Consider the following 16,760-nt stretch of genomic DNA (forward strand, 5'->3'; position numbering starts at 1 on the left):
GGATTGGGGGAGAGGTTGACAGGGAGAAACAGCTTTTGGAAATCAGTATGCCATGCCAGTCATTACATCTCTGGAAGTGCCCAGAAGATCTCATCCAGTTTCTCTGGGCTGATGTCCGGGTAGGCAGCCAAGCTGAGCTAGGTACCCCACCCTTGCTGTATTGTCAAAGCAAAGCTTGCTTGGTGGCCTATTTATCGCAGGGCAAGAGGCTGAGCTGCAGCAGGTGAGGGGTTAAGTGCAGGCTCAGCTGTTCCGGATTTTCTTGGTTTCCTAGCGAGCTGTTTGATATCTGAATGCACAGGGGACTCCCCCGCCTCTCAACCCTCTCCTTCTCCCCCTACCCCCACGCGCACACGCACACACACACCCTTTGCAGACCATGCGTTCGTTCAGCCGCTTCGTCTAATGGCACCGACTCTCAGCCTGCACGCTGCTCCTTCGCTGCTTGAGCTGAGGACACAGAAGGCAGTTCCTCTCATGGAGCCCTCTTAAATAGCTCCACACGAGGGAGCTGCCAAAGGGGGAAAAAAAACGGAGAAAAAGCAAGTACTGTGAAGGGAAGAAGCAGAAGGAGCTGCCAACATCGCCGCTCCTGGGTTTGCTGGCGACCCATGCTCTGCTCGATGGCTAACTCAGGCTGCCTCCTGGTCTCCAACTCAGCCTTGCTCCCGCACTCTCTCCCTTGTCCCCCAGCCTTCCTCTACCTCCAGCAGGTAAGTCGCCTCTTTGTGCCTCCTGCTTCACACGTGGTTGGCATCCCCAGAGCTAAAGATCAGGGCTTCCGTAGCCCCTTCCCCAGTCTCCCCAAAGGCAGGTCCACCTTGCTCACAGGTTGGATATGGGCTCCAGGGTAACACCTGTGCGCTGTCTGGCTGCAGTAGGGCTGACTTGGCACTGAGCTCAAGATCAAAGAGATGACACTTCTCTGGGCTTGCTAATGGGGGTGCAGCAGTGTTCAACTTTACCTCCCCCCCTCCCCCATTAAGACAAATCGGTGGCTGTGTTGTATATCTAGAGTGTACCTGTTTGTGTTACCAGTGAATTCCATTTGGACTGTATTTAGAGCCTGATTTCTGCCAGCAAATGTGATGCATGTGGGCTTTTGATGGACTATCTTGCTCTTGCTGGCTTCCAATTGCCTTTTTGTTGCAGTCGAATTTTATGCTTCCAGGGTGGGCTGAATGTGACTGTTTTGTATGTATATGTGTGAAGTAATTTAAAAGATAGATCTGTCTGTCTCAACTTGGCCCTCCAAAGTGCTGCAACCCAATTTCCAGCCAGCTTTGGTTTTGCCAGGCGTGTCTCCCTTAGCTGAAGCATCTCGCTGCAATGTGAGTCTAGTTCCTTAACTTCTCTCAGGGGGAGGGGGGCTTGTGATGCCCACAGCATCCTCACCAGCAGGGCAACAGCACTTTCTTTCACTTTGGCACCGTGATCAAGGAGCTGCACATGCTTCTTGCCTGGGATCTCCAGAGGAAAGGAAGCCGTTGCTTCAAAAGTCTCTTTGCAGCATCGGAAATCCCTGTCTCCCAGCTGTGCTAACCCTTCCATTTGTGCTCAAAGGGGTTTTAAAAAATTCATAGCTTCCTAACTATTGGCACTAAGTAGTTGACGTGGTCAGCCACCTTTGGGGTGGAAGGGCAGTCCCAGCTTGTTCTAAAATCTTAATTAAAAAAAGGAAGGTCATTGTTGTCGTTTGCTTTAGTGCTTCAAACCTTTGAATGGAAGGAGATGATAACTCACCCCTAGGACTTCCTTAAGTTTGCAGAGTAACGTGGCTGCTTTTTTCTCTCAGCAATCTGGAGAAGGGGAATTCTCTGAATCATGGTTTTCTCTGCTCTTAGTACATGTCAGTCAGAGCACCAGAATGGAATGGCTCCTGTTCCAGAGGAAGTGTGGGGTTTTGGAGGAGAAGCTCTCTGTAATTTCAGTGTCTTCTTGCATATGCTTGGAATTCCCTGGGAAAATGAAGACTCATTCAGAAAAATATCACAGTCAGCTGCATGAGGGATTTATGAATACTTGAAGGGAATACTAGAGGAGCCTCTCTTGCTTTGAACTAGAAGACAGACTGGGCTAATATGATTAAAACACGGAGGGTATTCTGTTAGGGGAATCCTTTGGGGGTTTTGCTTTTGGTCGCACTGCGTAGCACTTCAGCCAGCTAAGACTTCAGCAACGCTGCATGGACGTTTTGCCTGGTGCATATTGCATTTCCTCTAGACTGGGCAAGGAAATATTGCAAGCAAGTTCATTAAATGAGTGGCTAGAGCCCAAAACATCAGCACAGGGGAATTTAGGGAAAGGAGAAGCTTCACTGAATAGCTTCATTTTCTTAGCCTTTCTCAAGCGTCCTTATTTTTATCTAGCCTCCCCACCCTCTCTGCTTTCTAAGCCTCTTCCACTTTGTTTGCAGGTATTAAGGGTGTTGGTGGGGGGGATCGTCTTTCTCCTCTCTTACACTGGGCAGGAAACAGTCTGCATTTGAAGTTTCTATTCAGAATAATATTTAAAAGAAAGAAAAATGTAACTGGCAAAAACTGTGTATGCCAAGGACTTAAGGAGAGGCCTGTGTGAAAGCTGCAGCTTGTGACACAATTGTTCATATCCTGTCCCCCACCATTTTGATTCAGGGTTATTCCTTTGAGGCCCTGCTGCCTGTGGCGTGGTGACTGAGGGCAGGCTCACAGCCGTGGTTCACTTTGGGGCATTCAAGAGTAGCTCTAGGCTTGAACGTTAACCTTAATTGTGGCTTGGTTCTTGTGGTGTAACTATAGGATGAAAGAACCACATTTGATAGTAAGCAGGCTGCCTGAGATCTCTGCTGTCCAAGGAATTTTCACCCAAGTTGAAAACTTGAATCTTTACAGTTGATTATGGAAACCAGATTATTTAGATCCATCAACACATGTTTGTCAGATAATATCAAGGGTGTTCAGTTGTAATTTATCTCCAGCTCTTATTTCAATTGGCAGAAGTTTGGTGGACATTCAGACAACAATGTCAGAGCCAGTTCAAGATTTTGACATCAGCAAGAAAAAGCCCAAATGCTGTGCACGCACACACACAGACACATTCTCATATTCCTATAATAATTAGATAATTGACAGTTTTGCAAAATTTTAATGGAGCTTCCAAATCTGCAAATTGAAGCTGCCATTTCACTGCATCCCCAGTGGGATATGCGTGTTTTTTCCCATTTCTTTTATTTAATATTTGTTCCTACAGACACCTTTTATAAAAACAATACTTTTTAATAGCTGGGGTAAGATATTAGTTAAATGGATCATTGGCCTAACGCAGTGCCAGTGGGCTTTATCACACTAATTTATCTTGTTTGCAGAATAAAGATACTTCATCCAGAAGTTTAAAAATTAAATATTTAGGCTCAGTTTTAATAGTGATGGTGCTAATATGTTCAGTCATAATAGGATTATATTGGTACATATTTAACATTTGGTTATATATTCACAGATGTGAAATGCAAAAGGACCACTAGTGCAATCTCTAGTGACCCTTTATCTCTCATAGACGCATTAAGTGTTCAGAGCTTCCCCTCTAAACTTCAAGATTAAAAACCATAAAAATAAGTGTCTCCTTCATTAGTCCTTGCTAATTGCTTGACACTTGGTGTGCATATAAATGGATGTGTGTACATATTGTATATTATGTTAGTTTAACTGATCAATTTGGAAGTGGGAGGACATGGCCAAAATATTGCATTAATTTTGGTTAGCAAAAGTATAATCTTACATAGCATTACAGGCAAATTCAGAATGGGTTCCAGAAACGAAAGCTTTAGAAAACAGGTTTGAATAGTTGAATTTATCCTGCCTATAGATAAGTAATAAGTGTGGGGCTAAATAAATTAATGTGCTTTTATAATGGATACCTGTGCATAAGTGTCATTTATACATACGTGATGGCATATATTTTAGAAGTGTAGAAGTAGATGGAAAATGTGCGGCTTTATAGTTGGCGCAAGCTGAAGATTATTATTGTGTGTGTCCAACGACAGGCTGAATGCTGATGTGAATTTCCACACTATTGGCAGGGAACACTACTAGTAAACGGTAAGGCTGAAATTGGGTGTTACCGCTGCCCAAATAAAATTTGAACGTTTGGTTCATTAAGTTTGATTTGTTCCATCCCTAGGAAATGCCAAAGTTTTAGTTGAATTACTTTAATATAAATTTACCCCTTATATATTAAGATATTAAGATGTGCTTGTCCTATAATATGGTGTGATCCACTGTCACCCATATCCCATTGCAGATGCATTGTTATTTTTTAATTTGGAGATCGGCAAATTAACATGCCTACCACATGCTAGCTAAAGTCTGAAGGCTGCTTCAGATCCTGTCAAGATGTTGAGTTACTCTAAACTGTGTGTGCCTCCAAAATGGAAATACTTTCCTGGGACAAAACACACAGGTTTAACTCTTTGCAAAATCCTGTTTTGAATTTTGAGTTGATGTTCCCACATGTATTTGTAAAATTCAGTTGCTATTACAATCACTTAGCACTCACCCATGTTCTGTCTTAACTAAGGGGATGAAAGAGTAGAGTTCTGTCTATGAAGAGGACTCATAATTTCTTATACACTTAGGGCACACAGTGCACACATAGATTTGGAAACCAATTATCTGTTGACAGAAGCCATAGTAAAAGGCAAATTTTGCCCTTGCTGGGGTTTTATTAAAATGAAGCGCGCACACACACCATCCCTTGTTCAGTTTGACATCTTAATATTTCATTATGGTCTCCAATATTTGGAAGACAATGATTTATCAAAAGTTGGTGGCAAAACACAACCAGAAGAGCCTAGGCTATGCTGCCACCTTCCGAAAACCCTCCAGGTTCTGCTGCCAAGATTTGTATGATGGATCTCACAGACATGACATGCAACAGAAACCATCCATTTAGCTGGCAAGTAGAAGGTTCTCTTGGGTGCAGAAGGGAAGAAGTTGGGAAGAAGAAAGAGGTGGACCCAGGGTGTGTGCAGGTTGCATTGTGCAAAAAGCAAGATGGGTTAGCCACAGGATTGTGGCTGACCTAAATCAGAGATAAATTAAAGAGATTCTACAAAGGTACCAGAGAATTTTGCTCATAATGTGGTATTCTTTTCTTGGTGCAGCAGAATCAACAGAGATAACAGTCATGCTGTTCAGTAGCTTGGTGCTTAAAAATTGCCCTCATCCTCATTAGATTTCTCCTGCAAGCAGCTTCCTCTTGCACCACTTGGTTCAAGCTCCACTCCACCATGAATCATCCTGCAGAGCCGGTAACACGTTCAGTAGACCCAGCAGTCAGCACTGACTTTGTTAATGCGGGTTAATTTGTGGAGGAGGTCAACGCTTCTGTTCAGTTTACCCACACTGATGCATGTTGTTTGAGGTTTGAAGGCCGCAGGGATCCTACAAAGTTTTGAGTCAACCTAAGCAGAGTTTATCTCAAAATGATAATGCCTTCCTGAACTGAAAATGGCCATAGCTTAAAAGCAACTTGGAGGTGGGGGAATGATGTCAGCAAGTTAAAAACATCTCTGAAGAATAGGTGTTCCTTCGTCACCAATCCCATTGTTGCAAATGTAATCCTTTCTTAGTTATGCTACTGCTTCTTCAACCCTTTCAATATTTTTTTCTTTATTTTTGACAGTCTCAGCCTAGCTAGGATCCTTTCTGCTCCCCTGCCCCCAACCTGGAAGCAGCAGGTAGATAGTAGGCCCAGCTGGCCTACAGGAAATGTTTTACACAGAAAAAATTTTGGACAAATGCATGAAAACGTGTTAACATAGCAGCTTTTGCTAATTGATTTCATCTCTGCTGCTGGGGAGGGCCAAGGGAGGATTATGTTGTAAATTAAGGAAAAAAGTCAAAGCAAAGCAAAAGTAAAGAAAGACCAAATTAAATGGGAGTTGGTGATTATAGGTAGTCCTTACTTACCAACCACAATTGGGACTGGCAACTCCATCGCTAAGTGACATAGTCATTAAGTGAAACATCATGTGACCTTGACAGACTTATGACCTCACTTCTGCTGTGGTCATTAAGCAAATCGTCCATGGTTGCTAAGTGAGATATCATGTGACAGTGACTTGCAACTTTCTGCTGGCTTCCCCACTGACTTTGCTTGTTGGAAGCCAGCTGTGAAGTTCACAAATGGCAATCATGTGACTGTGGAACTCTGTGACCATCATAAATGCATGCTGGTTGCAAAGCACCCAAATTGCAATCACGTGACTGCTGGCTGCAAGTTTGAGGACTGGTTGTAAATTTCATTTTTCAGCACTGTCATAACTTTGAACAGTCACTGAATGAGGCAGTCAGTAAGTGAGAACTACCTGTAGTGATCTGTTTAGGCCACATTCCTTTTTTTTCTTATATGGAAAGAAGAAGTATACAGGTGTGTTAATTGCAGTAAATATACCCAATCAGACTAATTTGATAAGATTTGTATCTGCATTGCTTGCACACATTCATTTAAAGGAGAGATGTGAAAAGTGCAAGAGAGGGCCATACTTTTATGTGCCTAGAGAGTCCTCCCCCCTCCCTTAATTGCTGGGACCATTTTTTTTTAAATGTTGGGTGGGTTCTTAAAACTAGTTCCTTAAATCTTGCAGACTCCATTTTACCCTTTCACATCCCCCAAAAGTGTCCTGCGTGCACCCACTTGGACTGTAACCCTTGAGCTGTGGCTCTTAAGCTGACAGAAATTGTGACATCCTGACATACAGTCACCCCACTGAGGCTGTTTGGCTCCTGCACATGCAAATACATGCTGTCATCTCCCTCCCTGCTCACATAACATTTTCTACATGGTTTTGTTATACGGTACAGTTTCTGTACAAATATATATATATACAAGAGCTTTACAGATTCAGACATATGTGTATCTATACATATACTTTCATGTGTACTCATATTATGCATATGCTTACACTTATGCATAGATACATAGGCTTAGAGTTGTTTTTTTAATCCTAGCTTTCACTTTAATTCAAGGAACCTTAGACATAATAGACCAAATTCAATACTTTTGCTAACAGTGATATGCAACTTTAATTGACAAATTTGGTGAGTACTTTATCTGGATCTTAATATTTATAGCTTCCATTTTGGCATCTGTGGAGTCATTTTACTCATTTTCAGTATTTGCTTAATGGATAAAATTGACTTGGATCCCAGAAACAGGAATGTATGGTGGTGATGTGTTGTTTTAACTAGAAACATCCTGTGGTTTAATAAATGGTTTCACACATGAACATGTGTGTATACCCAAACATTCCATTGTCCTTGGTTTGAAATTATGGGGTGGGGGAGAGAAACTTGCCAAGCTGCACCATGGCCATAAGCAGCAATCCAGGCCAGCTAATAGTGCCAGGCAATGTTTGCCAGCATTAACAGTTGACTGAATTTTCTTGACTTTGTGCTTTGGTCATATTAGTTCAGAAGCACAAGTAAGAAGAAGGCCCACAGAAGGAGTGAGAGAAGAACTACTAAACCAGGGGAGAGCTATCAAGGAATATCAGAAAATCAGGAGTCTAGTAGCACCTTTTCTAACTTGATTGACTGACTGATTGATTGGATTTGTTAAAGCTCCCCAACTCCAAGAAGACAGATATGTTCGGCCTCAGATTTTAGTTCTGGAACCTAGAATATTTCTATGTGTGTTTATGGGTGAGATTGTGGTGAACTGATGCATGTCCACTGAGAGGATACCTGCTGATCTTCTAGTTTGGTTAGAAAGAGAAGGGACCACCGCTTCCTGATACTGCTTCCCAGAATTGCTTCAGAGTTTTGCATTGGCTTAGCTTGTTACTTTTTATGCAGGTGGGTGAAATTTGAAATAAGGCCTTCTGCAGAGATAGTCTGCTATTACTGTTCATCCCAGCCCAATTCAACTCTATTCTAGTGCCACGAGCACAAGGCATCCACCGTTACAGGCCTTGAATTACCTCTCCCCAACAATGGAAGGGTCCCCCCCCCCCGCTTTTGTTGTAAAGTCAACTTTTCCCTAAATTCTTCTTTGTATAAGTTTCTGTATTTCTTCATGCGTGAAGAAGACTGGATGTAAGTATGTATGCCAGCTGCCTATTTAATGGATTATTATATTAATATATTAATAATAATGAATATTAATATTTAGCATAATTAACTAACATGATTTGTGTCATTTTTTAAAAGAGTGTTTTTGTATGTGAACAAAGTCAATTTTTTCTCAGCACTGACCACATACATCTGGCATCAAGTTTGTCCAGATTAGGATTCAAGGTGGTTCTGAGTTTAGGTCCTCTCATGTTAGAAACCACTGATAATCTAGAATCCTAACTGGGTTCCCTCATCCCAGCTATATATGGAGTCCTTGGGGAAAATGGATTTTGTATACATTCAGAACTGTTATTCCCCCATCATCATATCTGAATTCTGTGTCTGTGGTATCAAGCATACCATTTCATAATCTCCCAAGAATTTGTACCATTTCTATGTTTGTGTGAACTTTGTGTTTTCTGTTGAGATGTCCAGTGGCTTTTTATGTCCCACAATAGTTGAGTTCAAATCTTAAAGTAGGATATTCACTATGTTTGGTCTGGCATACCAGAAGAGAAAACAAAAGTTTGTGTGTAACAAGGTTCTATTTTTCTCTTTAATTCTTATTGTGCCACATAATCCTGCATTAAAATGGTGTAACTAGGAAAAAGACAGTTCTGCTGGAGACAGGAGAATAATGCAAACGTTTTGACAGACTAGACTAGTGGCAGTAAAGGAAGGACAACACTCATAGGTCGTATTTGTAGACGAAGGGATTGGGGGAAGGATTGTGCTGTGCAGACGTTCCATTCTCTGCTCACTGAACTAAAACCCTCATGAACTTGGTTGCTTTTGGAAAAATGACTGTTTATTCTCTGTAAGCATGAGTGTTAGGAACTTGCTCTTTGCAAATCCAAGATTGATTGATTGATTGATTGATTGATTGATTGATTGATTGATTGATTTTTAAATGCATTTATTATTAAATTTAAAATGCCTGTTTGGCAAAGATCGTTTGGTGACACAATCCTAGCCCTTGTCTATCCCAAGCACTTTTCTATACAGTCATTCTGGCTGAATGTCTGCTGTCATAAAAAGTTTGTCTCACTTCTGCAAGGTTTCTGGAAAGAAAGTAGTCATAGCAAATTCAGGAAATTGGGCATCTGGCAAAATGCAACAGAAAATTGATGTAAGTATAGCCCAGAAGAATGTCCCAGTTCACTCAGAAGCACCCCTCCCAGTTATGTCCTAGCCTAGGATCTCCTTTGCCAGGTCTCTCACTGACTTAGAGAATTCCAGCTGGCTCCTGGCTCCTCTGTCTCTAGAGAGCTTCTGCCAGAACTGAGCAACCTTCTTGCTGCATCTGAGATGAACATCCATTACTGATGGAGTTTGCACTGAATCAGCAGGTTCTAGTCCAAGCCTCTGGATGATCTTGGAGCAGATCCTGCCCGGATATAATCTCTGGCCCTAAGGGATCAGCCACAAGGAATGAGGCAATCCCTGGCAGAGAAGATAGTCTGAAGAGCAAATCTGGGGAGTGGCTCCAATGGTTGGAGCGATGCTTAAAAAAACAAAAAGTAAGTAGAGAGGGAGCTTGTACGAACCTCAGATAAACTGGGATAAAGTAGGGAAGATATAGAAGTCCAGCTCAGAGAGGAGGGATAGAAAAGAGAATGTGAAGCTGATCATAGCAAAGATCAGGTTTGAGCAGAAGAGCAGAGAAACAATGATTTCTTCCTTTGGCATGCAGCACCACTAAAATATTCCAAATCTCCAAGAACCAAATTTCCCTATTTCAGTGACCATTGCTGCCTCCTCTCTGTTCATTCCCATTATTTTCAGAGTGCTATTCCCACTGTCTTGTCTGGCTTTGGACCTCGCCTAACTTTTTAATCGTCATGTACTGGCAGAATATATGAAAACCTGTGGGACATTCTTCAGTGGTATCTTCAGCTGCCTTGTAGGAGTTTTTGCTTTTAAGCAGTGAAGAGGGGCTAATCTCTTTTGCCTACTGCCGGGCCAGCATAAATACTTAGCATGACACTAGTCTTCCCTTTCCAGTGCTTTCTGGATTTCAGCACCTTTCCCCAACTAAGTTTCTGGCTACGGGATCAGGGACGTGAAGTCCAACCTTTCTAGAAGGCCCATGTTTGGGGAAAGCTGTTTCATGTCCCAGCTGAACAATATCCAGCATCTGATGCCTGCACTATTCAGCAGTAATTAATGAAATAGTGTAGAATTTATGCAACATGTTTTTGTAGGGCTCAAAGAAAATTTTGCTGCTATGTCACTGACTGTGTATACAGATCATTATTTGTCACTGAAATCTATTTAAATAATAATCATCTTTTAACTGACTAAATCCATTTTTTAAAACTATTTCAATTCCAAAACATCTGTACGGCTGATTGATTCACAAGATGAAGGAAGTATGACTTAGTTTAATTAATGAACATCACTACTTTCTATCTTTTTCATACCTATCACAGAGTACACAGTGCCTCCCTGAGACATTTTGCTGTCCAAGGCAAAGTAGGAGACAATCCTTCTGCCCACCTCAAGTCCAGGTACATATTCTAGCATTAAAGAGAAAGAAAGAAAGAGAGAGAGAGAGAGAGAGAGAGAGAGAGAGAGAGAGAGAGAGGGGAAGGAAGGAAGGAAGGAAGGAAGGAAGGAAGGAAGAGAAAGAGAAAGAGAAAGAGAAAGAGAAAGAGAAAGAGAAAGAGATTAAATATCTGACAGTTTGCTATCCTTTTGCTATTCTCAAAAAATCAGCTGCCTGAAGCCACTGTCTCAGTTTGACCAGTGGTCAGCCCAGTCCTGAAAATTTTAATCAGAACCAGAGTAAGAGAAGGCCCTCAATGAGCAGCTCCACTAATTATAATTTGCCTTTACAGATCAAACAACTGATGTGTTAATTACCCAAATTGTAATTAAGCTAGTTGCATATAAACTTTTTAGCAATGATGGCATTGGTCAATCAAATCTAGCTCTCTACAGTATGTGTGCAGGGGAAAGACCTTTTGTACTTTAAATTGCACCCCCGTTATGCGTGTGATTGTTCTAGTAATGAACAGCAACCACAGCAGGGTAATCTTAGGAGCAACTAACATGTCCCATCCTAGAGAACATGGTTTGGAATTTTAAAGTGAACTCACAATTATTATACTGAGTACTTTTTCATTAATCCACAACAAAAATGAAATCATATTTCTATGCCTTGCCCTCCAGTATAAGTCTAATACACCATCAACTATACTGGTTATTTAACTAATTTTTTAATGGCACTGCCTCCCTAGACAGATGCATAGTAGTCTGATGTATGTACGGGGACTCAGAGTACCAAAGAAAAAGAGAGAGCCAGAAGATAGGATCCTTGGAAACTGGGAGCCAGAAATAAGAAGAAGCAGATGGTAGAAAAACAGCAGGTTGCCCCATCAATGAACCTCCTAGCTAAATCACTCCTTGCACTGGGAGGGCAGTGGGCACAGAGCTTCTGTAGCAACTCTCAGCATCCCTCCAACTTTGAGAATCAGTAGGTTGGAGATGGGTGGGGTGGGGAACTTATGTCCCTCCAGTTCACGCAGTCCTACAGGTTCCAATATCCCTCCCACTGGCCATGATAGTTGGAGTTGATGGGAACTGGAGTCCAACAATCTCTGGAGGATTGGTCTGGTAAGTCTGGAAGGGTAAGAGGTAGGAAGAAATAGAATGAGACAGCAAGTTGTTTTGGGAGCTGCATGTTGTGGGCAGTTAATTAGAGTTAATTATACTAATTAGCTTGTAAATGAAACTCAGCATTTCTTCTTTATTATGAAGTTCTAACCAGATACATATTGCAATATCTTTGCTGCATCTGACTAAGCTAGGGTCTTATCAGCCACTACTACTTCTTCCTGTGGCTTCATATTGATGAAATTTAATGGGGAGAAGTTCAGATATTCTCATATTCCCACCACTTCTTCACTGTCACTTTGCTGCATAAAATCTATTAAAGAGGATAAGATGAAATAGCTATACAGTGTCTTTTGATTGGTAACACAGGTTTTCTCCATCTGGAAGCTCTTGAGTTTAGCATCTCACCAAGTTCTCCAGGCCATAACCTTTGTGGAAACGAGGTCTCTGTTTCCTGAATCTTTCCGACATTATAGGTGCCCTGGTTTCTGGCCATTCCTTTCTGCATTCTTAAAACATAAAGAAATGCAGAGGGGAGAAACTTTTTTAGAAGCAGCTACTTGTCTAAATATACTTAATTTTCTCAGAGTACTCTTAAGAAATGGTTTTGCAACTCTGAAGCAGAGGCTGTGCGACTTCACTTTTCCTCCATCACCAAAGTAGCTTTGTGTTTTTTCAAACCAAAACCCTCTTTCGCTTTTGTTCAGTAAAGAACAAATAGATAGATGCCAAAACTTCAGTATGTTAATAAGCAAAGCGAGACCCACTCCAAAGCCCAGAGACGCACAATGAGCTTTATCACCTGCAACCTCAAAAGCAGTCATGATTGTTTTTAGCAGTGGGTGGAACTCCCAAGACACGCTAGTCTCTGTGTATAATACGGATCAAGGGTGGTTATGAACAGTATCTGCTGGCTGGTGTAACAGTGTATCTACGAGTTAACCTGAGATTATTGTTTGTAAGACTCTATGTGTGGTTATACCAAAGTGGTGAGGCATACATCATCGTTTTTAAGGTGGCCATTTGATGCGTCAGGTGGTGTGAGTGTGCACATTTTATTCATTATGGCCTTGGCTTTTGGAAGAAGTGTGCCCCTCACAACTCCTTTGTATAAATACACTTGGATATTTCTATTTCCTGGCCGCCATAAAACCATGCAATCAGTGCATGAGGAGAGAGACTTCTGGCCTGAGATCCTCCCAGCCCTTATTAGTTCAAGCTTCTACTTTAACAGAGAAAGAGCTGGTGGAGTTTCTTCACCCCATGCTCAGTACTCCCCCTCGCTGCCAATGCACGACTGCTATAACCTCATTCTATTAATCGCCCACCCCTTCCTTCCAAGTGGCCATTTCAGCACTTTCCCACCTAGCACAGCCAGAGCACATTCCCAGCCCTCACCAGCCCATTCAGAGCCCCTGACAGCCACGAATACCTGACGCCGACACCTTCTCGCTCGGTATCGATCCCCTCTCCTTTCCAATCAGTGCTGCCAGGGTGATGGATCAGAGAGGCTGTGGCCTTGTGCACCCTCCCTCCCTCCTCTCTCTGCTGATGCAACCACAAAGTGTGGGAACGAACAGGAACACCTGATTCCTCCATGGAAGGCCCACACCAAAATTAAGCTGGGCCTACAACTGCCTAGCCGTGCCAGGGCAGCTCCAAGCTCGGCTTCACGCTGTTTTCTTTCCCTTGACAGTAGACTTCTGTTCAGCTGGCAGTTAAAATCAGTGTGACCTCTGGCAGATCTGGTGAAGGCTTGATCGAAGCCTTCCTCACAAACTGTGGTGGCTAATGGTTGGGGATGGTTGAAATCAGGATTTCTAATGTTATCTGTGTTGCGTTTCTTCTTTTCAGTTTGGTGCTCCAGCACAGGTGAAGATTGGGAGCTGGGTGTGTGGGTGGACTGGGGAAATCAGTTTGCTCAGGATCTATTTTAAAAACGCCTGCACTATGCAATGTATACTTCTGGGTTCAAAGCAAAAGTGGCAGAGTCAGGGTGCTTTTTAAGATGGAGGCTCAACCACAGATTGTACATTTCAGCAGCCCCCCCCCTTTTTTCCCTCAGTACATCCTATGTCAACGTAATTCTCTTCTCTCTTGTTTTTATCTATTGAAATCAATGGCCTGATAAATGAGAATGCATAAGGGAAGACCTCAAATAATGAAATATCTCTTGGGATTATATTTTAAATGATTAACTTTATTGCCTTGAATGAAATAGGAACAATCCATTGAATCGTTTCAAATACAAATCTATATTTTAGATGGGCCCCCTCCATGGGTGGGGCCCAGGGCATAGTCCCTGTACCCTCCTCTTAGAAAAGGCCCAGGCAACATGCATTATCCCTCTTAGTTTGCACAGAGGATACAACAAGGGCTGTATCCTTCGTAATCAAAATACCTTTGTAGAGCTATTTCGTGTTTCCTTCCCTGACAGATTTTTTATGGGAAGAAACCAAGTCAAAATAAGCAGTGGAAAACACAGGAGGTTTACAAATGCCCCTGTTCCCTCCCCCCACCCCCCAAAAAGACAAGCAGCTTTTACCCCAAAAGTTAACCTAGAACCAGCTATAGCCTGGAGACAGAGTATTAAGTATAAGCAATGACTTAAGAAACGGGGTGGGGAGGGTGTCACTTTCAGTTCTCTTCAACTTTGAATTTTCAGGTATTTCTTTAATAAACATTTAACATAGGTATATTTTTACCACCCTTGAATGGATGTTCACTCTTCTGTTTCTAAGGAATATTGATCTGAAGAGAGGTAGCACACTTAGCATTTGTTGTGGTTGTTTGTTTTGGATGTTTGTTGTTTTGTGAAGAGATAGATCTCTGCATTCCTTGTGTACCCTGCGCAAGGACAAACGGTGTGGAGATTTTTAGGAGTAATGTAACAAGAGAGCTCATCTGTCTCTTGATGGACAGAAGATATACGCCTTTTCTGCCACTGAATCAAACACTGGCTTAGCCATTGCTCTTTCTCCATGCTTCTGATGGGATGCCTATTTTTGGGGGAAAAAATGAACACCTGTTCTTTTGTTCCTTTATCAACGACAAAAAAGAAGGTGATTTAATGTGGGAGGACAGAAAAAGGGGGCTACCTTTGCACTAATTGTAGGAAGGACTCTTCTAGGGTAATCTTAACGTGCTGAACAGGTTAAATCCAGGTGACTTTATTAATTCTTCTAGATTATTTTATCATGACTGGCTCAAAGGGCCTACCCTGGCTTCATAATAGCTTGTAGCTAACATTTGTTCACCACCACCCAGCATTTCTCAGGTAGATATATAAATTGGATTAAAAATAAATTAAATAAATAACGGTCACTTACAGATCTCTGATACAGTACCAGTTGTCCATTCAATCTGCTGTAGGCGCAGGTGGACATATGAAGATGGCTCGATGGGCAGGCAGACAGGGAGATGAAAGAAGGTACAAGAACAGCCCAGAAAGTTTGCTGCTGTCTGAGAGTAGCAGATGTTGCTTTCCTTGGCAGTAAGGGTGCAAACTACCCAAGGTCAGTGAAGTTATCTTGGTTTCTGAAGCAGAAAATCCCTCCAGGGCCACTCCTTGCTCCATTCCAGTAAAGGGATGATGTGGGGGGGGGGGGGATGATAGCGGCATTTGCTTCCCTTTTCATGAATCCTTCTATGGGAGAACCATAGCTTAGTGGGAGAACTTCTCATTGTAGGTGGAAGTTCTTGAGTTCAGCTGCCTTAAAGCTTTGGAGATCTGCTCTTTCCCAAAATAAATAGCAATGGTAAACCAGCAATGCCATTCTGGATAAAGGAAAGAGTGTGGGATTCCTGTATGTTGTCTGAAATGGCTGAGGAGAGATGAAAGAATTCAAGAGCAAGAGGAAAGAATCCGTGCGTGTTCTTGACTTTGTCTCTTTGTGTCATTCCCCTCTGCCTCAATTTTAGAAGGAATGTAGGAAAAGCTAGTAGAGCTCACTATTAAAAACAGTTCTAGTAACTAAAGTAAGTGAAATGCAACTGGAACTAAATATGGGTGTGTTGCCTTATAATGGGTTTTTGTAAGTGCTTTTGTAAGTGCTGTTTTGAATATCAAAGATAAGATATTCAAAATCCGCATCTCTACTATACTTACATCCTTCCTCCATTTCATCTCAGATAAGAGAAATGGCAGCCAAATTAATGATTCCCCTTTCAATAATAATCTTACAGTACATAATTCTTTTTAACTAGTTATGCATCAAAACTGCCTGAGATGCTAATGAATAGATGCTAGTGGGTTTCCACTATAACGCAGATACTTTTGTTGTGATATATAAGAATGCATCCATATGATGAAACCAACTTCTAGAAAATCCTTTGAATAGGCATGGCTTCTTCTCTCATTTGGTGCCCCAATTATTGCTGTACAAAGGTTAGTTGTTAATATATGAAGTGTGTATGGAGGGGTGCTAATAGAGGACCTTTGCAGTCTCTCTTTATTTACCTGTTTTTAATTTCCAGGTATTTCCTCCCGGAATGGCAGGAAGAATGGCTGGCTTTCCCATATGAAAGTTGAGTTGCCCTGCTTTCAACAGCCAGATCAGCGCCCAAGTAAAAACCAGGCCAGCTTTATATTAACATCACCCTGACTGGCAGCTTTCCCTTCTCTCCTGCATGGTCTCGCTCACCCTCAATTCCCTCCTGTCCCTTTCCTAGCCCGCCAGTCACCCTTCCCACCCTTTCCACAGCAGCCATAGGATTTGTTAGCGCACTGGGGTTCAAAAGTCCGATTAGTCGTTAGGAGAGCAAGGGGTCAATTTGCCAGCGCGCCTTCCTCTCCATTTAACTAATTTAACAGTGGAATTGTTACAATTTCCATTTTATTAGAGCCTTGTTTCTCAGTCCAGTTGAATTACCCAAATCTCATTTTCTCAGAAGTGCTGAATATGTAATTAGAGGAAAAATTATGCTCCTGTTTCCTATTAGCGTGGAGCGTGCATGTGAGAGGGACCGTGTCCGCGTGGGGGTGGACCACTGCGTGTGTGTGAGTAGATTCAGGACTCTGCGTTGTGTGTGTGTGCGGGCACATGTCTTTGT

General features: G+C 42.2%; 1 protein-coding gene across 5 annotated transcripts in view; it reads left to right on the forward strand.

Annotated features, from left to right (window-relative positions):
- Positions 1 to 374: 374 nt before the first annotated feature.
- Positions 375 to 16,760, forward strand: part of RBFOX3 (RNA binding fox-1 homolog 3) — a 59,207-nt gene continuing 42,821 nt past the window's right edge. For all 5 annotated transcript variants that reach the window (XM_088138403.1, XM_088138400.1, XM_025165442.2 and 2 more), the window contains exon 1: positions 375 to 713. In XM_088138403.1, the coding sequence (XP_087994529.1) occupies positions 612 to 713 (102 nt within the window). In that variant the 5' untranslated portion in view covers positions 375 to 611. The remainder of the gene's footprint in view (positions 714 to 16,760) is intronic.

Source organism: Python bivittatus, unplaced genomic scaffold, assembly GCF_059951505.1.
Source record: "Python bivittatus isolate LINGU-HERP-01145 unplaced genomic scaffold, Pbiv_v1 ctg000220_np1212, whole genome shotgun sequence".
In the NCBI taxonomy this organism is placed as follows: Eukaryota; Metazoa; Chordata; class Lepidosauria; order Squamata; family Pythonidae; genus Python; species Python bivittatus.